This window comes from Phalaenopsis equestris, unplaced genomic scaffold (genome assembly GCF_001263595.1).
Source record: "Phalaenopsis equestris unplaced genomic scaffold, ASM126359v1 Scaffold000841, whole genome shotgun sequence".
In the NCBI taxonomy this organism is placed as follows: domain Eukaryota; kingdom Viridiplantae; phylum Streptophyta; class Magnoliopsida; order Asparagales; family Orchidaceae; genus Phalaenopsis; species Phalaenopsis equestris.
The window spans coordinates 372,159-399,764 of record NW_018165281.1 but is presented as its reverse complement, the minus strand read 5'-3'; the positions used below and the strand labels follow the sequence as shown (position 1 = coordinate 399,764).

The 27,606-nt window shown below is 33.7% G+C and overlaps 1 protein-coding gene across 1 annotated transcript; it reads right to left on the bottom strand.

Moving 5' to 3' along the window:
• LOC110031799 (probable E3 ubiquitin ligase SUD1) lies at positions 1 to 27,606 on the bottom strand. Its single transcript, XM_020735196.1, has 10 exons — positions 27,230 to 27,606; positions 24,602 to 25,291; positions 22,065 to 22,832; positions 21,743 to 21,954; positions 21,247 to 21,618; positions 1,791 to 1,948; positions 1,498 to 1,661; positions 1,257 to 1,403; positions 677 to 1,163; positions 1 to 264 (listed from the first exon to the last, which is right to left on the bottom strand). The coding sequence occupies exons 1-9, from the start codon at positions 27,440 to 27,442 to the stop codon at positions 678 to 680; spliced, it is 3,210 nt and encodes a 1,069-aa protein (XP_020590855.1). The 5' UTR covers positions 27,443 to 27,606; the 3' UTR covers positions 1 to 264; position 677.

Below are 27,606 nucleotides of genomic sequence, written 5' to 3'. Positions count from 1 at the left end.
AAAACACAAATATAACAGTGTTCCATTCCTTCAAATATATGCAAAGTACCATTCGATCCTTTTTTTTTTGGTTTATTACAAGAGTAACAATGCTACATACGAAGCCTCCCTTTCAATATCATTTGTCACAATTGAAAATAGATCTACACCCCATACTATTTGTTTTTGTTTTTTTTTTTTTTAATGCAAACATTTGAAGGAAAAAAAATAGTCAATGAGAAGACCAACAAAAGTAATACAAACTGCAGGAGTCTTGTCATTCACCTACAAAAAATTAAATAAATAAAATATAAGTCTAGTAACATTAGAGCATCAGACCAACAAACTAAGCAGCAGTTACAATGAACTCATCTCCGTCAACAACAGAGCAATAATTATTGGTGTATAAACGATAATAGAGCACAATGAATCTCATGAGAATACCGTTTCAATAGTCTCATGAAGGTGCAAAACACTACCCATGTTTACACATTAACACAAACCAGAACTCATACACTGCTGTAAACTTGATCATAAATTTATGGTCATAAGCTAAAACATCACATCAGTCCCCTATGTTTCCCTACCACTGAAATATACAGCAAAACGTAATAAACTGACCTAAACAGCAGAACCAAAAAAAAAAAAAATTAAAATTCTCTAGGGCATTCAGGGCATTCAAATCTACAGATCTTACCTTACAGGTTGGCGCGCTGATTAGCATGTCTCAACCTCAATCCAATGTCAACTCCATGATCGTGAGCTAATTCCATTTCGGACATGTTGGAGAGATCACTACCCCTTGATCCACTACCATTCTCGCCAAAGTCGTGTAATCTTCGTCCAATCAAATAGCGATCATCACGAATGGCATTGTGGAGATTCATGAACCAAACATGGAACCTCTTGGCGCAAAAGTAAAGCATGCTGAAGAGGAGGCAGCCCAGCCAGGCAAATCGATATACAGTAGAATTAACTATGAGTGGATAGCCAAGAATGGGGAACAGACCCTTCGCAAAGACGTAGGGAACACAGAGTGCAGTCAGCAACTTGGTGATGATTGGGATCACAATCTCACGAAGAATCCAAAAGCCTCTCAGTCCAGAGAATCCGTCTTCTCTCACTCTTTCAAACTTGGCCCGCCAGCTCTCATCCACCAATGGAGCCATCTGGTCAAGCATAACCTGTTCAATAATTTAAGAAAAATATCAGATAAAAACTATGTATTTAATATGGCCAAATGCATCTTCGGTGTCAATGTGAGAAAGGGCAAGTACCAATCTAGTCCAGATCTTCAGAAATATGAGCCCAAGAGCCCAATCTTGATAAAGAAGGAAAACTGGGCTTTCATCCACGGGAACCCTCATTGGTACAATCACCACCAACTCAAAAAGCAGGCCAATCAGAACAGGAATGACAATAATCTGAAATAAACCATAAGCGCTGCTTATTATCAGCAAACATAAGTACGGAAAATTTAGAATTATTTTTATTATTAATGAGATTATATTTCCTTACCCATATAGAGAGAAGGGCTAAGCTTTTCAAAATAATAGTACACCATTTCCAAATTTGCGATATCAGATGACTGGCTCTCCGGTTTCTAATGTAATCAGCTGAATAGCTAGTTGCAGCCATAATGGTCCAGATAAGATAACAACCAATGCTGAAAGCAAAGAGATCTGTAGAAAAACAGAAAATAAACATAATGAACCTTCTAAAAGGCTTAAGATAATTATCTGGGATAACCGTTCCCAATATATTACAAATTTATGAAGAAAAAAAAGGCTTAGATTTGTCAAACAAATTACCATTACACTTGATACCATGAGTAAAAGGGAGGCGAGGAATTGCATTAAATGTTGCACGTCCAAGTGAAATAGGTACAACAATAACTGTTGCATTGAAAAGCAGAAGTGTCATCCATGCCAAGATCAGTAACAACACAATGCGAAGTACAAAGCCATATCTGCAAGAAATAACAAAGGTAGTCAAAATATTAAATAGATGATTTAACATTTAAGAGGCAGAAAATGAAATTACGTGAAAGAAAAGATAATTGACTGAAGGGATACAAACACCCGACAGCTCCTAAATAACAAAGAAAGGAGGTCAAAATGGTAAATAGAGGATTTAACAAATAAGAGACAAAATGAAATTAAGTGAAACAAATGATAATCGACTGAAGGGATACCGACAACTCCTAAATAATTTCATAGTAAATGATGCCCATTCATTTTTTTTAGAATGAATGTTCAACAACTAAGAAATATAATGTGAGCATAAAGGTAGTTAAGCTAGATAGAAATGTCAGGCAGAGCCCAAACTTAAATTCAGTTTAAAATTTTAAATATTTAGAATAGATGGTAAAATACAATCATTGTTATAGTTAAAAACGTTACAACTGTACCTTACAACCATGAATATCATATAGACAAGCAGAAAAGGAAATCTTTATCTCAAAACTGGAAGGAAAAAAGAGCACCTTGCTTCTTACTGTTTATCGTGTACCACCCATTGTATAGTAGGATGGAAATTCTACCAGCTTCCATATTAGAACTTACATGGTGTTTCATATAATTTTAGAAGAAATATGATCATTGCGACTATCAACAACAAATTATTTTGGCCAAGTTAAAAATGTGACTTAGGGCGGAATTTATCAAGCGGCCAAGATAAATGACACTAAAAAATTTATTTTGTACAAGGTTTGCTGTCTGTCTTCCACAGGCATGTTAAAGTTTGCTGAAATGGCACTTTTTCTAAAATGAAATATAATATATTCCATGGAACAAAAAATTTTGACACTGCATATGTAGCAAAGTAATTATTTTATGAAATTCTTGGGCAAAAAAGTTTGCCTAAAACAATTAAATCTGATAGGATGTCACATTCAGGAGCTAATTCTAGCAAACGTTATTTCAAAAATAAATGAGAACCAAAAATTATGTTTCTGCTACTTATCATCCTACATGGATAGCAAACAGATGCAAAAAACAATGTTTGGATGATCTATCTATATTACGTTATTTGATAGGACAGAATGCATCTGGTTAGGAGTTAATATAATGAATTGCTGAGATTACAAATAATTCATTTGTTAATAAGCATATTTGCACGAGTCAATTGGAAATTGGCAGTGGTTACCAACACAGGAAACTTATGACTAGATTTATCTATGATATGCCGGCCTAGTGAATTTACAAAATTTTGCGCTCATCATATACGAGTTGCAAGAGAATATTTAAACGTATATTGTTGCAACCATTACAATTAGATTTAAAAAAAAAAAACATTATAATTATAAGAAATGAGAGACAGAGATAATTCAAATAAAGCTATGAGAATATGGCACCCCTAAACCCAGAGAGCTCTTCTAAATTCCTAAGAAATTAGCTGCACTGATAACTACTACATGTAAAATTTTACAGCGTATTTAAGAAAATGCAAATGAGTTAAATATTCAAGAAATTTTTTTTAAGTAGTCTAGTTTTCATTTGATTTAACCCCCCCCAAAAGCTTCACGTTCAGAACTTAGCATTGACCTTCCACGATTCCACAAACTTTATCTTGTAATCCACCCACATCTCCGCAGCCAACTGCAACAGTTCAAATGCTAATGGAAAAAGATTCATGTGAAATGAAGGCTATTACTAATGGTAGTTCCAAAGAAGCCTCGACAAATAGAAAAGAAGATTGCCATGAAATTGACGTTGCTTGGGTATCACCGAGTGAGCTACAACCTATGATTTATGAACAATTTTAATAATATAATGTCCAACACATGCAAGACACAACATGTTAAACCCACGGTCAATGTGCTCTATTAAAAAACACCGAAAGATGCGTATCATATAAGTGTCAAGAGTTGAGTGGAATATCGATGATAAAACCAAGAAATCACAATTAAAAGAAGATAACAAAAGAATTTGAATTTTAAAAGAGATGATTGATATGTCTTCAATAAAAAAGTTGATAAACTTGTTTAGGGAAATTACATACATAGCACCCGAAACATTGCTATTTACAAATCTAGCACCCTCTTTCATCCATTTTTTAAATTCTCACTCAAACATCAAAATTCATGATAAAACATCATCCCATATTTTTCATTTTTATCAAATTCTCAATGGTTTGCTCGTGGCACTTGTAAATACATAGGTTATGTAGTTCAAAAATATCATATGGGTGTTAGATTTTGTAAATAGCAATGTTTCAGGTTCAATGTATGTAGTTATCCCTTGTTATTAATATGAGAGCTTTGTCTCAAACCACAAGGTTTTGTTTTCAAGACATAACACATTCAGGTGTGTGCATAAAGGAAAATATATATATATATATGTGTTTTATAACATCCTTATTTAACTTGTGCAATGATCATACTATGCTTTTAATTTGTACAATGCCCACATACACACAACACGTGCACTCGGACAAACACACACACACACACACAAAGATATATAGATATATATATATATATATATATATCCACTACTCTACAGTACAGTGTATATATATATATATATATATATTGTATCATGTCCATATTATGTATCATATGATACAGCGCATCTAGGCAAGTTCAGAACATTCATGCTAACATTTGCCAGAGAGAAATGATGTAAAGCTCAGGATCTATAATTATCATTAGAGATGCAAGCTTGCAATTCATTTATTCTTTAAACATTGATATCATACAATCAATATCACCACAGCTATTGTTAGTCTTGCTTTGTGATCATAAATATCAATGTGGTCAAAATTAGACTCTATGTATATTCCCAAAAATTAAGGTATGACAACTCTAATGTACCTCCTTGAGTTTGGCTCATCATAACATACAATAAAAATTTTGATGGGTCTATTGAAAGGTACAATGGTAACCCACCATGCTTATGTTGAATAAAATGCAAAAACATTTGATTTACACAAAAAAAAACTATATTTTTTGTAACTTCCTGCAATTTTGCTTCCAACTATCAATATGAGACACAAGAACATTGTAATAAACTTTTTTACTATTGAATAAAACTACAACATTGGGATGCCAAACCCAATGATAACTCTTCTAGGAGTGATGTCCTTCTTCATATGTGAGGTTTTATTATCATGTTTTTCTCTATTTTTTCCTCTTAACTTGTTTGTTAATTGGCTGAAATAGTGATTAGATATGTTTATTTCATAACAAATATAGATTTAAGCATTATTCATGATCATTAGATCTATTGTACTATTCGTATGATTCTTAAATTCAGGTGATTAATTGCTCCGAGGAGATGTATTAATTGTTAACACATTGTTCTGCCATCGATACAATAATGTGGTCAATTTAAATACCGTTGGACTTCCTGAATCATCTATGTGAGGATTGTATGTTTTATTTTCTTCTTCAGGAATCTGGGAACGCCAATTTTTTTTTTTTTTTTTGCATTTAACTTGTATTAATTATAACTACATTAGGAAATTCATTAACACCGTATATCTTGCTTAAATTTTAAATTCTACATCATTTCAAGTGTCAGCATTTTTTAGGAAGTCCTACAGCAGAAAAATTGTCCTGCATGATCAATTGCAGTGTGATTGAAATTGTTGGTCAAAACAGTCTAATTTGTGCATCGCAAAACATCTAGAAACCAATGCTGTAACAGATCTTAGTTCATTTTCAAAATCAGTGTTGAATCAACTTGAGATCCAGAAACTAAGACAGTATACTCAACAAAAAAGGCAACCAACTTCATGGACAACATGCCCACTGGAATCCATTGGTTCAATATCAAAATTGTATCGGGAGTGAGGAGGATGGAGGGATGGAGGTAAAGGGAAATCACAATCTAATGAATAAAAACCTTGAGCACCCATAGTAGCAAAATGGAAACGTTGGGATAGGGTTCAAACTTAGAAAGATATTAGGGAAAAAAAGGTTTCATTAAAATATAGAATATACCCAATTTATTTACAGTTCAAAAGACTATGTTTTATGATATTATTAGCTGAGAGGTGCAGTTAGGACGGCCAGTTGTAACTAAAAACTTCAAAGGCCAGAATAATGGAGAAAGTGCAGCAAACACTTTATGATAAAACCTATGATGCACGGACACTTTCAATGAAAGAGTTGTGCAGTGTCCGACATTTATCGGACATGGAAATGGCTCCGACATGACTCCAACACATGTAAAACATGGCATAAAAGCATCTTACTTAAATAATATTTTAAAAAAATAGATCACGTGTCCGAGCATGTGTGTCCTAAATTAATGAATTAAACATTCTAAAAAATATTTTTAAGACATTTAGAAAAAGAAATTATGTAAACTTTAAAAAAATTTACATACATATCCCTCAATTTTTATGTATTTATGTCTCTAACACCAAAATTTCAATTTTACATATATGCCACCTTACATTTATATGAAAAGATGTATTTCACTTTTTAAAACTAAATATACTTATATATTGGCTTTGATATAATAGATTGGGTGGCATAAATTTGAAAATGAAAAACTTAGATGTTAGATGTGTAAATAAATAAGAAATCGATGTCAAAGAAGCTGGTGAGCCTTTTAATTCTTTTAATGAGGAGCAGATAATATATGTTTATTGTTTGAATGTCAAAAATTAAACAATAATCTATAAATATTGGGGCCATTTAGAAACACTTTTTATTTTTATATTTTTTACTTTTAAATTTTTTTATTTTTATTTTGTTTTTGGGGCATGCATTTAATACATACCACGCAATTCTTATGCACTTACATATTTAACACCTATACTTTAATTTTACATGTATAACACCCAAATATTTCACCACATCAAAACTACCACTATTTTAACTTTAAAAAGTGAAATGCACCTTTTCACGAATAGAGAAGGTGGCATGAGTGTAAAAGTCAAAGATTAGGTGTTAGATATGTAAATACATAAGAATTGAGTGATATGCAAGTAAATCTTCCTTTATTTTTTATGTTTCGATTTAAATTAAAATATGTTTAATTGAAGTAGTTATTTTTTAAAACACTAAATATTTTTATATGTTTTGATAATTTTTAAATATAATATTGATTTATTTAAAAAAATAAAAACAAATAAAAATTATATCAAATATAATAAAAAAGAAAAGTGATGTTAAATGGACTCTTAGTTTTTTAAATTTAAGATTATTAAATTTATTATTTTCTCTGTTGTACTATTCATAATATTTTATTATTTAATTTGTATATATATTTTAATATCTTTATTATAATTATGTATTTAATGTTGTTTGTATCTTATATTTTCAACAATAGACGTGTTTGTCAGGTGTCGTGCGCATATCCGAGTGTTTGCATCCGTACAACATAGGATAAAACAATATTGTCAGAAGCAAGCCAAGCACTCATAGGCGCAAGGATCAGACAAACAAGCAGCATAACATCCTATACACCTACAAAGCATGAACTAGATATGGAAAAGGGCTTTTCCACACTAGTTACCATGGTATGCCTAAGAAATCACTTTTCCTTGAGGCGCTAGACAGTGAGGCAAATTCCTTACCTTCATAAAAGAGTTCAATGGTAATATATAAAATGTCAAATATGAGCTATTTTTTTATGATGATAATATGATAAATGGTATGTAAATAAAGCATAAAGCAAAGAAAAAAGGATGCACAGGAGGAAACAAATTAGAACAAATGTAGGCATAAGAGCTTCAAATTCTAAAATAGTAAATCTTCAGGATAAAGCTAATTGTGAGAAGATCAAGTAAAATTGGAGTGGAAGACATCCAATGATAAAAAAGAGCAATGAATGAGGATGAATACAATAAACCTTGAAGATAATTTAGAATTTCACGACACTTAATTTAATATGAAGATTATAGCTCCATTTTGTTGATAAATATTCATAAAAATTAAATAAATAATGACTTTATAGTGCCTCAACTAGCCTAGAAAGTGCCTCGATTGAGCATCCATATCAATATCCATATCGTATTGAGAGTGTAAAAAGCATTTGCAATACAAAGCTAAAAGTGTTTCAACCCTTAAAACCCAAATGCAATAAATCCACACCGCTCAATATTCAGCTACATAATGTAGTAGAATGCAAGATCATATCTCAATTACCACCATGGATTAAGAGACATGGTAGCTATCATATTTGTCAAAAACTAATAATGCACCATAATGCAAGGGTCCTATTGAGTCATAATGCATGGCGTAAAACACTTTTATATATAGAGCAAAACATTTGAAATTTATGGAAAACTTTAAAATAATTCAGCAAAATAAAAGATAATATATTAATGCAAGAATAATTCAAGAATACAAGAGCTATCTTATTTATATAGAAAAACATTTGAAATTTATAGAAAACTATATAATAATTCAACAATATGAGAGACAATATATTAATGCAAAAATAATTCAAGAATATAAATGAGCAAAAATCTTGATGCAAAAAAACAATATCAATGTCATAAAAATAGAACATAAAATTGCTTTAACATATATGAACATTTACAAAAGAATAATTGATTGAAAAAATAAATTGTCATGACGATGAAAGCAACTAAACTAAGGGTCCGTTTGGGAGGGCGTCGGAAGCGCGGTGCGGGGAGCGGCCGTAAAGTTCGGTCGTTCGGGAGCTCGTTGGGGCAGCGACGTCCCACTTTTTGGTTAAACGCTGGCCGCGGATAAAAGGATGTGACCCGCGTTCGAGGGTTAGCTTTTTATGGATCGAGCCCCGCAGTCCGACCTTCAACCCTGCGTTCTACCCTAATTCTACTCTATCCGATCCCGACTCCCTCGTCGCTCTAACGAAAGCTCCTCTATTGTTCGACCCTGAGCTCGAAACCCCAACCTCAGTTGTTCAACCCCAACTCCCTCACTAGGCTCCTCTGCTCCTCTGTTGTTCGACCTCTGGTGAAAGATTTTTGTTCAGGAGAATAATTTTAAAGAGTTGTGTTATGGGAAAATGAGATGTGGTGTGAATACTTGTTCAGGGGTTAGTCATGAGAAGCGAAGAATCTTATGATAATGGGATGATAACACTCATACCTTTCGAATTGAGGAAATATGCTATAAAAATACAGTTGAGTGCTCTAGTATCAAGCTTATCCCAATGTTGTTTTTGTTGATGTGAATAAAAGCTCCAATGAGGATAAATGGTTTAATGGATGATATCTTTTTTATTTATCTTACACTACTTGTATTTCTTGAGCATTTAAGATGATTTTATTTTTTCTAGAAAAGGAGAGATCAATAGATATGTGTTGATCAATAGATGTGTATCTGAATTTTTATAATATTTTGAAGTGAATTTCTACTTCTGAAGTATCAAATATATGACTATGACAGTTCTGTTACAAACAACTTTACAAAACAGGGGCAGAATAGTCATTTGTCCAAAAATAGCTGTCACACAATTGTTTTCAAATAGCTATCTATCGGCCATTATATTTGAAAAATGATTTAAATTTAATTTAAATATAAATATATGTAATTTGATTTAGGAAATAGTATTTTAATTTTGAAATAAATGAGGCCAAATCAATCCCACAATATTCGATAGTTTAGATAGTTGAGCGTGATATTAAAGAAATACATCATCCTAAAGAACAAATATATCACTTGAGTAAGTTCAACCACCTCAACTAAAGAGTTTGTAACATACATTTGATCTGCAAATTATTTTTATGTGTGACCAACAGGTTCCCCTACCTAATACAAAAATTAGATTGATTTTATTTTACCTAGGTTCTTAGTTGTCTATAGAGCCAAACCCCTGTAGTTAATTATATCTTAAATGATTGAAGTCACTTAAGACACTTAAGAAAACTCTCACTCTCGATTAAGATCAGTGGTTCTACCTTCCAGATTTCAAAATTTAGTTTTCAAAGTAGGACGCAAGAAAGTCAAATGAGAGTGGCTCAAAATAGGAAAAGTTATTTTCAAGAGGCCAAATGAGTAAAAGGTCTGAGATATCACAGATACAAGGAGAACGTCGGTGACTTCTCATCTATCCTAGTGTTTGGCTTATGTTTTTGAAGTGAAATTATTTAATATTTGATCCTGTCGATTTTATTATTTAGGGCTTGTACTCGCACGATATCTGATCGTGCAAATAGCCTAAGATAGAAGGATTTACGTCGAACTGTACGACAACCTCGGAATCCTAAAATGTGTAGGACTTATATTACACAGCAGGATTGTGCAAAAGCCTAAAAAATGAGGTGAGGATTTCTGTCGCGCTAAGCAGACCACCTCGAAATCCTATGAGTTATGTTATTCATTCTACAAGAAGGTTAACTGATATAGATCTGTTGTAATATTGATTCGTCAGCAGAAGTCCTTCGCTCGCATCCTCATCGTGCTGCCCAAAATGTTTACTCCAAGTTCCATGTAGTAGCAGTGTCAAGTTTAGTGTTTTATAGTGAACGTGCAATATTGTTAAGTCGGTGGATTGTTGTAGTGTATCTCCTAAACCAGTCTACTTTTTTTTAAGTTTTGCTAATTCTATACGCAAGTACATGAATAAAATAGTTATAACAACACATAAAAAATGCAGGAAATAAACAATAAGATGTACTGAAAAAGATGGCAGTAAAAAGTGCAATAAATAAAATAAACATGTGTACCTGGAGGGTCTATGCAGCTCCTGCAAATGGAGTTAGTGTCACAGGTAAAAGTAAACAAGTATAGTAGAGAATGTAGCAGGTCGGGCAAACATACATTTATATATAAAAGAATAAATAACAGAGCATCATATGGTAAACATGAAGAAAATTGAAAGTGACCCACAAAAACCGAAGAAAACCGTAGGAAACACACGGAAAACCCAAAGAAAATCACAAGTGTCCACGAAAACTCAAAGAAAACCGTAGAAAACCATACGGAAAATCAAGGAAAACCATAAGCATTCGGGTCGGGGTAGACTCGATTTAATTATTCTCGAATGACTCCAAAGGCAATCGTCGGTCATCCACATACATAAAGCCCGACATTCAGCTAGAAATTTCCAACAAGACAATCTTAGGAGGGCAATTCTTAGCCCATCACAGGTAATTGACAAGTGAACGATCAAATTGTATCATTTAAAGTTTGTGATTTGTCAAGCATATAGGCGAAAAAATAGTTTTCTTTTATTTAGCAATCGAAAGCATTTTTTGGTAAGAAAATTATCCATTCCATCATTATGTTTGTATATTTTGCAAAATAGATTGTGCACGAGTCGATTACACTGTCGGGCTAGGACCTCCAGCAGCCTAAGAAGGCAAGGGCTGCGCTAACCTAGTGCCGGTGAATAATATATACATCCTACACTCTCACCAGGTCCCTGGATCGAGTCCCAGTGTCATAAGATGCGATATTATTTCACTTTATTAGCGAATGTTTTTGTCATCACCGTCCTTAAACTCTGAACCGTCCAACTTACAATTTTGCTTAATGGTTCATATATAGCATAAGCTATATATGTGCACTTATATTAGGATATAAGCATATATCCAACTCATTAAGCAAAGAAAAGAAAAGAAAGAAAAAGCAAACCAGAGGGAAAAGAGGAGGGATTGATCCATTTGAAATAGTAATAAAGTAAAGAATGGATCTGCCCTCAAAACCACATTTAAAATTGCTTCAAACATCCAACAATATAAAAAAGCCTCTTTTGAAATTTCTACTATTACAACATTCCAAAATATAACATTTAAACATCTTCCCAATGTTACAAAATAGCACTAAATCCTTATGCATAAAGGCTGCAGAGAAAGGGGAAGAGAGAGAGAAACTTCCTCATAACAAAGGGGAACTAAGAAGCCCACCGTTAGGAGCAGCAAAGATGAGGCAAACTCCCAACAAACATGCCTCAGAATTCCCATAGAGAGTAGCACCATAAGCCACGGCTAGGGGTAGCAAAAGAAGAGAAAACCCCAACTTAAGTATTTAAATACTTCCTTCAAAAGCTTAATACAATAAAGCGCAAAGAAAGCGCCTCCTTCTAAATCAGTGAAGCAAAGAGCAAGAAAGGGGGCCTAAATCCCTCTCCGAAACCACCAAAAAATGCAAACCAAAATATAGCTTCAGGCATACTAAATTAAAGAAAATCAGCAAAGAAGAGAGAGTTTCAAATAATTTGCATGTACCAAAATTAACTACATCTACCTCCCCGATACAAATATAATCAAAGTGACAGTTCCACACTTTCACACTTTGTGAAATTAACATGACTGGTAAGATGAAAGCTTAATTAACCATGTAAATGCCAAAGCAAAGTTTGCAGCTTCCCAACCCAACCAATTTGATCACATTTAATTCATAAAAACTCAATGGTATGTACGTAAATGTTCAAACAATGTTGTAGCTTTCCAACCCTACCAATTTGCATCATAAAAGCTGAATGGTATGTATGTAAATGTTCAAACAAATGCTGTAGCTTTCAAACTCAACCGATTTGAACACATTTAATTCATAAAAACTGAATCGTATGTATGTAAATGTTCAAACAAATGTTGTAGCTATCAAACACCGATTTGAAAACGTTTAATCCATAAAAGCTGAATGGCATGTATGCAAATGTTCAAACAAATGCTGTAGCTTTCAAACCTAACCGATTTGAACACGTTTAATACATAAAAACAAATGCTGTAGCTTTCAAACCCAACCGATTTGAACACATTTAATCCATAAAAGCTGAATGGCATGTATGTAAATGTTCAAACAAATGCTGTAGCTTTCAAACTCAACCGATTTGAACATATTTAATCCATAAAAGCTGAATGGAATGTCTGTAAATGTTCAAACAAATGCTGCAGCTTTCAAACCCAACTGATTTGAACACGTTTAATTCATAAAAGCTGAATGGCATGTATATAAATGTTCAAACCTTGGTGCCATACATGTAGATAAAAAAAATCGTACAAATGTAAATTTTCGTCTCATAATTCAAGTCCAGCAAATAAAATAAATAAAGAAGGGAAGCACTGTTACAAATCCTACTACTGTTCCATCCAACTCTTAGGAAACATGTTTCTTTTATAGTGTTTTCAGAAACTTGTGGAACATTAGCAATAGTCATACTGATCAAAAGAGAACATTAACATAACAGTAACCAAGCAACTAAAATGCATTTCTGTTTTGATCCTTATTTTAATTCGCAAACAAGAAAGTGCAGTTACATGTATCCTATCGTACAAACCTAAAAAAAACAACGATAACTTTATTTGAAACTCATATTCCAGTATAATAACTTCCAAGCTATCGCAAAAAGAAAATGCAGAAATTCGACCGAGGGGCAACAACCCTAAACCATTTATTATGCTTCAAGAATAATGAGTGCTTAAAGGCCCAAGTGAACATGAAATCATTCTCAAAGTAACCGGCAGTATGAACTAAAAGAAACGTTTACCCAGTTGATCAAACCAAGAAATAGCCCTAAGTACTTTCCTCAAGCGAATACATATTCTTTTCAACATTCTTTCATGTTGAAAAGAAGGTCATAAGAAAGGTTACCCCTTGATGAAAACTCAAGGAAACTCAAGAACGATCCCAGGAAATTCCAGCAGCACTTCCCTCCAATCAAAATTTCAACAACAACAAGAACTTTACCCTAGGTAGCGTTTTTATAGGCAAGGAAGAAAGGCACCTCCACCTACTAGCCCTAAGGTGGCGGAATAGGATGATGGGAGAGGAGAAGAAGCATTTAGGGAGGGAGATAATGTAATCTCAAGAAGATGAAGGATCGGTCAGCTAACGCTTCTTGAATGAGAGAAAAGTTTTGTTGGGCGGCATGCAAAGGAGAAGAATAGTCGCCTGCTAGCTGGGAGCTCCACTCGAACAAGATGATTCGCGAAGAGGGGAGCGCGCGAGCTAGGGCACAGGTCAAGCGAAATGTCGAGCGAGAGAGAGGGACCTGGATCGCGATCGAGGGGCGAAGCTAGGAATGTCGTGTGCGTGAGTTAAGTTAAGGATTTAGGAAGAAATAAAAAATATATTTTTTATTATTAATTTTATAATATTTAATATTAAAATCTCCAGATTTGCACACTTTTTGCTCGTGCATAAAATCATAGCAAATTGGATGTCATTTCTAGGTAAAATCGACGTTTCGGACGCACCGGCAAAGTTCGTTTTGTCATCTGAGGTCGTCCGACCAACTTCGTCGACAATCGGGTCAAAAATACGTTAAATTTGATTTTCTACAAATTTTGATCCGTGATCGATTGTTTCAAAAATTAAATTACGTTTCGATTAATCATGAAGGTTTACAGGTGTAAATGACGTGAATTATGATATTTGTGTGCACAAATATGCAAATTGTGACATTTGTATGTGCGAATGTGCGAAAGTCATAATGGGCGGGGGCTCCCTAAGGCTTATAAACCCTAAGGAAACTATTTTTGGGCCTCCATATGTTGATCCTCAGCCCTTGCAACCAAAAATTTAGTTGTTGGGACCACTCACATGAGACATCGCAAAAAGAGCCACGAGGTGGTTTGAGTTCCTAAAAGGGGGGCCTCATCACTAGTCCTACATGATAGTCAATAAGAGTCCTAAGACTAGATCCTAGGCTCTAGGAAAAGAGTAAAAGACCTCACCAAAAATGAGATCAACACTGCCACACAGTTGTATTCAAATAGCTGAAATAAACAGTCAGTCAACTTCCACGCAGCAGCTTCCTGGGGCAACTAAGCTGCAGCTGCTCCAAACAGACTTTAACATTATCATAGCAATACAAAACAGTATATCAAAATACTAAGCATTGAAGCTTAAGCTCAACAACTCAAAACGTTTGTATTTTTTTTTTATTTCGTCACCCAATTTGCTTGTTGATAACTCAATAGAAACATTCATATCATTTAATGAGATTGGGTCAATAATGTCATAATTGTTATATCATGGAATAAAAGCCGATTAACTTTACTTAAAACAAAACTTTGAGTCATCCATAATCTATCTAATAATTTTTTTTTTTTAATCATTATTATGAAGCTGCACAAATTTATTATGAAAGCTTAATTATAATGTTGTTGATAATCGATATAAAATTTCATATTTTTGTACTAATCAATTCAAATATTCTTCAATTATTTCCACATTCAAATGAACTACACGTAAGGCTAAGCACGTTAATCATGACTTCGCAAATATGAGCCCATTGATCGTATGCTAGACACTAATCATTTGTAATAATATAACAACTTTCAATATTATTTAAATAAAAATTATAATTTAGTAATAAATATAATTATTATTTTAATAAAAAAACCTAAGAAATGCCTCACGACTTAAAGAAATTCCAAAAATTCCTCCACCCCAAAATGTGCACATGCAACTCATTGCTTGTCATATATTAGATCCATAGCTAACATTTCTATGTACAAAGATATGCCATCAACTGCTTCCTTGCTTTTTTAACAATGTTATAATTACCAGAAAGAATAACATGGATTTAAGAAATGAGCAATCACATGCAAAGGCTACTAGAGTTGCACTTCCCATCTTGTATCAATCATTTCAAAAAATGTGCAGATGTTATATTGTTGGGGAATGATACAATTATTGCTTATTTAGCCCTATTCATTGCACATATATGTAAACCACTTTTAGGCCTTTTTCATATATCCACCAAATGAAAAAATGTTCATCAAAGGCTGCCTACTTAGAGCGCATACCAGACAATATTTTAGGAATTTGATTCAAGATGATTTGTTGTGCTCCAGTTTCCTTTAAATGAGGATCAAACAAAATTCTGCATATGTGAATATGTTATTGAACCTAACTACTAGAAATTCACTACTTGGTTTTAGTAGTTATCTTTGATTAGTATTTCTTATCAAATCAAGTAAACATGGTCTTGACTAAATGAAACTTTGCACAGCCAACACTACTCAAAGCATCATCTTAATTTTTGGATCTTAAAAAACATCTTCCATTGTCAAATCCAAAAAAAAGTTGAAACATGGAGTCCAAAGGGAATATGAATACTTATCAATTAAAAATTTCCTACAACAGAATTACAAAACATTCAATAAAAAATAATTTGAAATGACAACACATAAGTGTTGCAAAGTAGACGTAATGTAGTGTAGCCAAAATCAAATTCGAAGTGAAAGCTTGAATGACATAGCATGGTCCAATCTCTATGAATTCAAACAATTTTATGGCATCTTTAGAATAATATCTGGCGCCAATTGCCTCTATAAAATGGTTCCGCTTGGACAATTAACCCAAAAAATACCATAAGAGTGTCAGAACTGAAACAATGTTCTCTAAGAACTTGCAATAATTATTAGGTGTATTGTACCTCTTTTTCTAAAAAATGGAACTGGCATTTCATGATAGCTTAGAGGCTTCATCGCATAATCATCATTTAAATGTCCTAGTATTGCTAGAAAGCTACCACAATTAGCTATAATAAAAGCAATGCAAGCAGCATGCATCTATCAGTAAAACAATTGAATAACTCTACTCCAATCCTTCTTCGCATGTTATATTAACTATTTATTCTACCATTGTTTTGCTCACATTTAAAAATATTTGAGAAAAAAATACACGTGGTATTTCAAGCATAGTAATTATTAAATTTTAACTCAAAGCAATTGATTTTGATGTATAATAACTCTTTGATAATCCTAAAGCTAAAGATCATCATTCATCTCGTCAAAAGCATCCACTTCATCTATCTAAGTATGCGGAAATTCATTAATTTAATTTTTTAATATTTATTCATGCCCTACCAAATTTCATCTTTTACATGATAAGAGCAACCACCACAAACTTTAGTAACCTTTAGCCAATGGTACATAAGGTGACTAATTACTCCCTATATTAATCTGTCATAGAAAATATATTTCACACAATTGGTATGATTTTCTTATTAAACCATATTTTCATGTTGGATTTGTTATAAATACGACATTTTTCTTCATTAGCTAATGAATGGAAGTGTGAAACAATGTGATTTAGCATTTTTATTGTAAAACAAGATGATTTTTTTATAAATTGAATAAGATTAATAATAATAATAATAACAACAACAATAATGCAAAGCAACAATATATGTACAACAAAAAACAACAAACCAAATTAGATCAAACAAAAATATGCATAAAGCATATACAAAATGGTGGCAAATTAAAGAAAGAAGTGGCTACGATAAATTCATAAAGTTAAAAGAGTAAACAAAATTATATGCAATATTGCTTTCGCCTTCTTGTAGAGAAGATCGAAGACATGTAAAGTTGAAACTCTGTAAGGTCAATTTGGCTCAAGAGAGGACTATATTCGACACACATAGAATATTAAAAGCAAGGAGGACCTTCATTGTTCTCGACCCAGAAGCGGAATGCAACTGAATACAAAGTGGAGCACATATTTACATTTGGCTCAAGATGGCTTATATTCAACTCAATGAAAGTACAATGAACTATTAAAAGATCAAGACTTAGATCTGGAGAGAGCATGCACTATGCGAAAGATATGCATTAGTACACATGGGCTATAGCAGCATTACTTTGTGCTATTAAAATATATGATAACTATCATCTACCTCTTGGCAATTCTCTTCCACTCTCCCCAACTCAGAAAGGCTGATTCTCCAAAACCATAACTTATGCCAACTAGTCTAACCAACTTCTTCAAAAGAAATGATTGATGGAGTTTAAGGACTTATAGTGAAAGATTAAGCTGTCTCAGGCGTACGGATAATGAATCCACATTGTCCATTACTCCAATAATGTCGTGGTCCAATGAAAATCCATCCCTCAATTGTTCATCATAGACCATGGAAGATGTGAATTTGTGTCAAATCCACTCAATATCATTTGTCAGGTGGCACGTAGATGATCACCAAACTCAACAACAACAACAACAACAACAACCAAGCCTTAATCCCACTAGGTGACCTTAATCCTACTACGTGAGGTCGGCTGCATGAATCCTTTTTCACCATTGTGTCCTATTTAGTGCATATTTTCATATAGTTCTAATAAATTAAGATCATTTTTTTATACAATAAGCCCAAGTCTTCCTAGGTCTACCTCTACCTTTATTAACATAAGTTGAATCTAAAACATCTACTCTCCTAATAAACATCTATCTACTCTCCTAATCGGATCATCAGATGGTCGACGTTTAATGTGACCAAACCATATAAGACGACTCTCTCTAATTTGTCCATCACTGGAGCTACACCCACCCTATCATGGATATAATCATTTCTCATTTTGTCTCATAAGTGTAAAGCCACTCAACCACCTAATCATTCTCATCTCAACAACGCTTAACTCAGCATTATGCTTCTCTTTTAAAGGCCAACACTCAATGCCATAAAGCATTGCAAGTCTCACCACCATCTTATAAAATTTTCCTTTCAGTCTAAGAGGAACTTCTCTATCACACAAAAGGCCCGAAGCATTCCTCCACTTCAACCAGCCAACTTGAATTCTACTATTGACATCCTTATCTATATCACCATCGCTTTGAACAACATACCTGGGATATCTAAATCGTTCACACCTTTTAATAACTTGATCACCCAAATTTATACTTTTGTCACTAGAGCTACTACTACTAAAATTACATTCCATGTATTCAGTTTTAGTTCTACTCAAATGAAGCCCTTTAGACTCCAATTTAGGCCTCCATAATTCAAGTTTTCCTAAGCTTTTTCTCGTCTTATCCACAAGAAGGATATCAACAGCCAAAAACATACACCAAGGTACATCCTCCAATAAATGTCCAGTAAGAACATCCATAACTAAAGTAAAAAGATATGAGCTTAAAGTCGATCTCGGATGTAAACCAACAGAAATAGGAAAATATTTGGTCAATCCTCCTTCAGTTCGAACACAAGTAACAGCTCTAGTACACATATCTTTAATGATTTGAATATAAGTCATTTTGAATATTGATTTGAATATAAGTCATATCAGCACCTTTCTTCTCAAGAACTCTCCAAAGGATATCTCTTGGAACCGTAAGCTTTTTCTAAATCAAATCAATAAAAATCAAATGTAGATTCTCCTTGTTATCTCTGAGCTTCTCTATCAAACCTCTCAATAAATATATAGCTTCCACAGTAGACCTGCCGGGCATCAATCCATGTTTATTATGAGAAATCTTTGCAATACATCTTAACCTATGTTCAATTACCCCTCCTATAATTCTTATGTACGTGCATCACCATTATTCTTAAAAATGGAGACCAAAATACTCTTCCTCCACTCCTCAGGCATCTTTTTAGTTTTTAAAATAATATTAAAGAGTTTAGTGAGCCAAGAAACTCCCAAATCAAGTTTAGTGAGCCAAGAAACTCCCAAATCTCCTAAATATTTTCACACTTCAATTGGGATACCATCAGGTCCTACAAACTTTCCACCCATGGAATTCTTTAAAGACCCCTCAACTTTTTTTACTAATGTGACGGTAAAATGAAACGTTTTATTATTATTAAAAATATTAAGATCACAAAAGTTGATCGTATTTTCAGAAGCTTCATTAAAAAGTTCATCAAAATAACTCACCCACCTATGTTGAATATCTTCTTCTAAGAAAAACACTTTTTGATTTTCATTTTTAATATACTTTACTTGAGTTAAATCTTTATTTTTCTTTTATCTTTGTTTGGATAGTTTATCCATATATTTTTCACCCTCCTTAATATCTAATATATTATAAAAACCACTAAAAGCAGAATTTTTAGCGTCATAGATTATTCTTTTAGACTCTCTGTGGGCCGTTTGTATTTTTTTTCAGTTCTCTAAGCTTTTACATTTAAATCATTTTTTTATAACATAACTTCTTATATTTTATCTTAATATATCACGTAAAGGTAGGAATTATTATTTCACCACAAACTATTTTCTTTATGAAAAACTTTTCTTTAGATTCTCCAAGTACAACTTTTGCGACTTGTTTAATAGTGTTTGTTACTTTATCCCACATAGCATTTGCTTCTTCATGAACATCCTAAATTTTGAAATATTGAATTTTACTCAAAAAAATAATTTTATTTGTCTTTTAGGTTCTCCAATCTAATTCTAAGATGATGAGTCTTAGTATTTTTTATTTTACAACTCTTAATCTTCAAATTTAGAACTAATAATCGATGTTGGGTACTTAAATTCTCACTTGGAATGATCTTACAATCTTTACAATCTCGACGATCCCTTATTCTCATAAAAAAATAATCAATTTGTGTTTTATAAGATCCATTTTTATAGGTAATAAGATGCTCATCTTTTTCTTGAATAAAGTATTAGCAATAACAAAATCATATGCTAAAGCAAAATCTAAAATGACTCTACCTTCTTCATTAGTCACTCAAAAATCGTAGCCACCATAAATATTTTTGAAATCTTCTACTACTCTACCGACATGTCCAATTTAAATCTCCTCCAATAAAAATTCTTTCTTCAAAAGGTATCAAAGTCTTCTAAGTCATTCCAAAATTTATCTTTAGACCTTGTATTTAAACCTAATTGCAGAGAATAAACACTTATAATATTAAAAATCTTAGTATCAATAATAATCTTAAGAGTTATAAGTTTATCTCCAACTCTATTAATTTTTATAACATTATCTTTCAAACTCTTATTTATAATTACACCTACACTATTTCTAGTTATTTCTAGTCCAGAACACTATTTCTAGTGCGACTCTTACCAGAATACCAAAGTTTAAAAACTAAGTTATCAACTTTTTTAGTCTTTTCCCCAACCCATTTAGTTTTTTGAATACATAAGACATTAATCTTTCTATGAATCATAATATCAACTCATGTCATTAATTTACCATTGAGAGAACCTATATTCCAAGATCTTATCCTAGTATTAGTTGCATTAATTTCATGGACTGACTTCTTTACCCGCATTCATCCGTAATGTGGGAACTCTTGCTTATTTGACACTACACCCGGGCGCCGGTGTAGCGGCCCCTGCACTTTTTTCACTGTATTCAAGTCATACAAAGCGTCGCTTCTAGGGGACGCTCTAGCACTTACACAATGATCAATTAAACAAAAGATTTTATGGGTTCAATTCACACACAATGTACACGTTAGTATGCATACACCAACCTCCCCTTAGACTCCATATTGACCGGAGCCTCATCTTTTTTTTTCCCTTTTTGAAACTTCTAATAGAAGTAGTTGCTACATTAGACAAAAAAATAAAAATAAAAAAACAAACACATGCACACAATAATGTGGCAAAAAGTAAAATATCTCTGCAAAAGTTCATAAAAAATTCTGGCAATAAATACTTAATCAAAAACTGACAATAAATACTTACTCAGAATCTGCTTGATCATCAACATCTGAATCTTCATCAACATCAGTATGGACATTTGCATGACCACGTCTGTCATGATCATCAGCAGCAATTAGTTGTGCCAAAGGCTGACGATGTGGTCCCAATGCTTGGCGTGCATCATGCAATCTTTCTCTCCTTACTACTTCAACGTTACCATTTTCTTGCCGGCCATTTTCCTCGGGTCTAGGGAGCAAAAAATCAGTCAAACCAAGAGCCCAACCAACTGCTGTAAACCATCTGCGTAAAAGGGCCTTAATGGTTGCACGTGGCCTGAAATGTTCGATAGCAAAAGGGATACATATTTGAAACAGTAGTACATCTGCAGGAATCTCCGTAAATGGATCAAAGATACTGCAATATAGGTAAAGTAGAGGGTAAGTTTAAGAGAAAAAGAAAAAAAAATTACAAGAGAAAAGCATGTGCATACATGTAACAATCAAATTTGCCACATTTTCAATAGAAAATATGTACTTACGTAATGTCAAGCGGAAAAATGGAAGGTGCCAAGCGCATAGCAAGATTAACAGGTAAGAAGACAAGGATCACAATCAAGCTACCATAAACAGCAACAGATAACAAGACCCTCCGAGCATGTTTATGAACTGGGTCATCAATTAGATCTCGGAATGGATTATAATTTGGATCAGCTGGGTCTCGTAGAAAATATAGAACTCCATTTCTCAATACCTGTGAAACAAAGAATAATAATAACAATGTTTCATTTAGAACTGAAAAGCCAGAAAAATGAGGAAGTATTGGATTTCTATTGGAGGATAACTATATTTTCAAGGGCATACCCCACGTAGAAGACTGACAAAGATGCTTATTTGTAGCATATAAATAATCCCCACAAGCCAATGAATTGAGGAGCTTGCCAATGGAGAGAGTGCAAAGAATTCAACTCTTTTAGCAAATGTTGTTCCAAGCATCCTTAAGGTGCAAACATCAAGCCACCATCCACACATCAAAGGGAAGACACCAAGCTCAATCACCAGAAGAAAAGCAACCTTGACCATAGTCATCAGATGTCTCATTCCTGACAAAAATTGCCTGAAGAGAGAAGGAATTGCTTCTGCAATCGAAGCAATTCCATAAAGCCTTCCAATGGTCAAACGCTCACCCCGTGTATATCGAATTAAAGTAAAAAGCCCGAGATAAAAGAAGACCAGACAGAATATGAGCATATACCCAACGGCGAGAGTTGTAACATTTGAAAGACGTGATGAGCCAGCGATAGTCCCACTCAGTGAAATGGAACTGTTAATGCTGTTTGAGATCTCATCCGTTCCGGTTGAATTGAATTTTGAGGAGCCAACAACGGACTCAATTACTTGGCTAAGAGCACCATCATTACTACTTTCAGACAAGCTATTCACTGTCACCAAGGCGTTCTTCAAGGTAATGTTAGCCAAAGAGAGAGCTGAGTCAGCCAGCGGCACGGCTGTAGACATAATTGAACTTGATGGAGAAGAAAAAAGCCAAGATAGATAATAGAGAACAATCCTCCCTAGTGAGAAAGGGATAAAAATTACAACTCCAAGGAAAATAGCATTGCTAGCCAGAACCTGCAAGAAAAAGTTAAGAATAAAAATAAACAAAAGAATCCTACAATTATATAATGGCATGAACAGCAGACTTGAAAACCAACATGGTAGCAAGGGATAAGTCATCAATGAAAAAGGAAGCATGTACAAACTCATAAAAATATTCAAAGCGGTGCGATGTGCTACCATTTTAACCATTTACCAACATAATAATCATATGAAAACATTTATGTACATTCTCGCACTTTTAAAAAAGCATCACAGCATCAAGCAAACAGCTGAAAAAAAAAAAAATTTGCCACAAGCACCATGACAAACTATGATGCATCAATAAGAGTTTGATACATGCAAGTCATGTGCGCTCAACACACATCCAATAAGCGTTCGACATGGCATAGACACATCCAACTAAAAATAATAAGAAAATTAATAAATAAAGGACATGTTGTATATGCGTGTACTAACTTAAGTCAAATAGCAAATGATGGAATGGTAGAACTCTAAAAGATTCAAATAATATTAAAACTTAAAAGGCCATTAATATTGAAGATAACTAAAATATGCCTTCAACAATTAATTTGTTTAAATTGCCTTCTTTCATAAAGGTTTTTTCTTTGGTAGAACAAAAATTTATTTAATTTGTGCAATTACTACATTATACTTTTATGTCCCTTGGTGGACACACACAAACAAACAATATATTGCAGAAGATCACAATCTATCGCTGACCAAATCTTTAACCATCCAAGTAAAATAAGCCCCATTTAAAATTTAAACAGCCAAGCAACTTTAGACCCAAGTAAAATATGCACCATTTTAAAATTTAAACAGTCAAGCAACTTTAGACACCAAATTACAAGTTCCTATATACTAGGACATATGCCAAATGCTAATCAAAATGCTAAAATACAAATTAGTGCTAGTAAATGGAATGCATACCAATGTGAAAAGGTTTCTAAATTATGGAACTTTTAAAATGATTTCTTTCAAAAGAAAATTAAAATTGACTTCGTTTTAATAATTAAGACTTCAAACCATATCTCCCAGACCCTAAAGGAACACGCTCATTTTACAATGCCAGCAAACAAAAAAAATAAAAATAATAAAAATAAAAATATAATAATAGAAAACATTCCATCGTCAATATCACAATTTCAAATCTTTAATCACGCATACAACTAAACAAAGGTAACCTCGTCAATATCACAATTTCTAATCTTTAATCACGCATACAACTAAACAAAGGTAACCATTCAAGCATCGAACAAACTCTGAACATATGAATGACTTGAGCAAAAAGGCAAAGGAAAGACATTTTCGATTTAATACTGAAGCACAATGAACCATTAAATACTCAAATACATGCTTCCTCTTCATTTCATTTTGTACTCACACCTTTTTAATTTGATTCCAATTAGCTGTATAAATAGCACTTACTCTTCTCCCCCTTGTATAAAACCAACAAAAAGACAAAAATATGTTGTAAAAGGACAGCATAAACAACTAATGAAGATCCTACTCCAGTTTAGTGCTCAGTCAGGCCGCACTCTTTCTGTAAACACAGCAATTGACTAATCTTTTGTTATGTACAGTGGCATATTTTTGTTGACAAATAACCAATCAAAAACCTAAAACTAATGTTCAGATATCTTGAATTTAGACTTGATGGACATTTATAAAAATTATTATAATAAATAAATTCCATTAATATCTAAGGCAATCAATGAGCAATAAAGAGGCAGGACAATCAAACTAAGAACACAGGAGGAATATTTGTAGAGCACACTTACAGTTATTGCATTTTCAACTAAATGGAAAACAGGCCCTTGCATCCCAACAAGTTCATCAAAAGGCACATCTTCTGCACCATCAGCATCATCCAGTCCATCAAACATCTGCTCAACGTGTGCTTCAAGGCGTGCTGCTTGCATTTCCAAACGGGCAGCAACATTTTCTGCATTTCTTCTAATTATTTGCCCTGCTCCAGCAATCCCTGGGGCTCCAACTCCATCTTCACCATTTCCCTCAACAGCCTGGGCCCTATTGGCGGGGCCAGCAGCTCTCCTAGCAGCACGTGCACCCTGCCTTTCTTGACCTTCATCATCTGCATCATGTCCCCCAAGTTCTCGAAGATGTCTGAAATAATCTCGAAGAGATGTTGCGCCAAGAAAGATAAATACAATGCTAGCAGACAGTAAAAACCCATGTAAACAATCCGTGAGAATCAAGGGAGCAGACAAGTGACTCAAGAACAGCCTCTGAGCTTCACCAAAAGTCCTTACAAACGTCAAGCGCCATATCCAAAACGTAATGAAAGGGATTATGAGAAGCCATACAGAAAGAACGAAAGCAAGGCGTAGAAAGAATTGTAGAACATGACATGCTTTCATTGCCATTCCAATTACAAACTCTCGAAAGGGTAGCCTAGCAGGAGCATTTTCAGCATAAAGAGGGGAGAAGGAAAATACATGCTTGCATACCTGCATCGAAAATAAAATACATTAATATGTTTTAAGCACATGATTTGATATATTTTCAAAAGAATACTAAATCAATATTAAGGTTTTGTTTGAGAAAAATTTCTATCTAATTTGTGTTTTAAAACCCGACCGTTGCTCTGTTTGGGGAATTGTTTTATTGTTATTTTTTGCTTCTTTCTAGAAATTAATGTGATGAGAAGCTACTACACACACAGATATATATATATATATATATATAACAAAGTTGTTTTCTAAGAAGTTACTTTTTCCACCACAACTTATAACTACTTTTACAAAAAGCCGCAGTCACACCAAAAAAGGGATAAATATCAACTCATAACTACTTCTCCATGACCAACAACCAAAAGAAGCAATACAGAAAGCTTAAAACAAGCAAATGCCACATCTATAATATTAGAAATTCCCTTTATATCGGCATCTAGCTCCAATTAAAAAGCTTAATTAAAATGATTTGAACAAATTCAATAAAACTGCCAACCTAAGTTAAATCCACACAAAAATAGCATCACCTTTTAAAAATATAGATTTTTGAACTTTCAGCAATCATGTCTCGCAGCATTCTACTATGAAGCCAAAGACTAAATAATATAAACACACAAGATAATCTCTTGCAATTTTTACATGAAAACTGCTGGACAAACAAGAAAAACATGTAAGACATTCTCGTGAGATCAAGGAAATCACTAAACAACCAAGTGACATTACAATTCCAAAATACATTAGTCCCACACAACCAAGAAATAGTAGTGTGGTATGGACTTAAGGCCAGCTCAAAACTCTTAAGCCCACAGAAGGAAAAGCAAAGCCAAGCATTTCCCATCAGGGAAAAAAAATAGTCCCCTCGCACCATATTGTATTAAGTTTATCCTGCAATCACCTACAAATTATACTGTTCTCAATACTCGTGATTTTTATTTCTATTGACCAACTAATGATCCACATGTTTGCTCATGATTATCACCGTCACTCTCTATTGTCATATATTAGACCAAGAAAGGACGTTGATGATTAGTGTGGGAGTGAGGAACATGTTATAAATACAGCAAAATGAATGAGAGGGTTTGGATTTGGGACTACGCAAGGGATTGCCGGCTAAAGTTATTCATAATTTTGTCTCAAGTTTATTTTTTAAGAACTACTCATTGTTAACTATTTATTACATATAATGTCTACACATAAATATAGCTAACATGAAAACCACGTTTTAACTATCTACAGTAGCAAATGATTACAGGTTCTCATTATGATTAAACAAATAACGGATAATAATTGGTCTGCTAGTATGCATAATTAACTAGTTGATTAATTGCATCATCAATTAATTAAAATGATATTCAAAATTTGTATATAAATATAGTCAAAATATATTGAAGTTAAAAGTTCCATATAATTAAAGTTGAAATACCACAACATCAGTAAATAAGTCAAACGAACTAGTGGATAAATGAAGTTCACCATGGAAATTTTGATTGATATTCTTTGCAGATTAGATAAGCTCGTTAATCATTACATCTCGTTTTCAACGGCTTTAAGCAAACTAAAGATTAATCTTCAAATTTTCATAAAAATATTATATCAAAATAACTTTTTGTCCATCATAAGGCATACATTAGCTTTAATAGAGTTAAGGTTCTAAGTTCGTTGGACGGGCATGCTGGCTTTATCTTATCTTAATAAGCAAACAAGCAGACCCGAATAACCGGAATAGCTAAATAATAAAATTAAAATAAGTACAATCGGTCCGCCTCCTAAAGAAAAATGAAGACCAGCAACTGGACCCCGAACCGTAATCTAAAATGATCACGATCAGAATGAATGCCACAGCAAATCCAAAAACCTAAATTCCATCGCCAGATTAAAATATCGAACTGATGAAATAAAGAATGAGCGAAATCAAGGGAGAATCGACTATCAAACCTCGCACTGGCGAGCGTTGCTGTGATTAAGCCACTGGAGCAGGCAATCCTGGTGGACGAACTTGATACTTCCGCTGCAAGCGCAAGGGTATCGGAGAGGGTTATCAGCGTCCCCTGGATTCCGACAGATCCTACAGACGTCCCCCTCGTCCTCTTCCTCTTCAAGCCGAGGAGCCGCCGCGTTCAGACCGGTCCGGTCAGCGATCTCCTCCATGTTCGTTTGCTCTCCAAGACGTCGCCGCTTATCGTCTCTCTTCTTCCTCCGGCAAGATTGAGAGAATAGCGGGGTCAAAGAGGGGTAGTAGAAGAAGGTGGGGGGCAAAAGAGGGAGAGGGTTTCGGCCTTTCCGGGATACAAATATCGGCCTTTTTTTTTCTA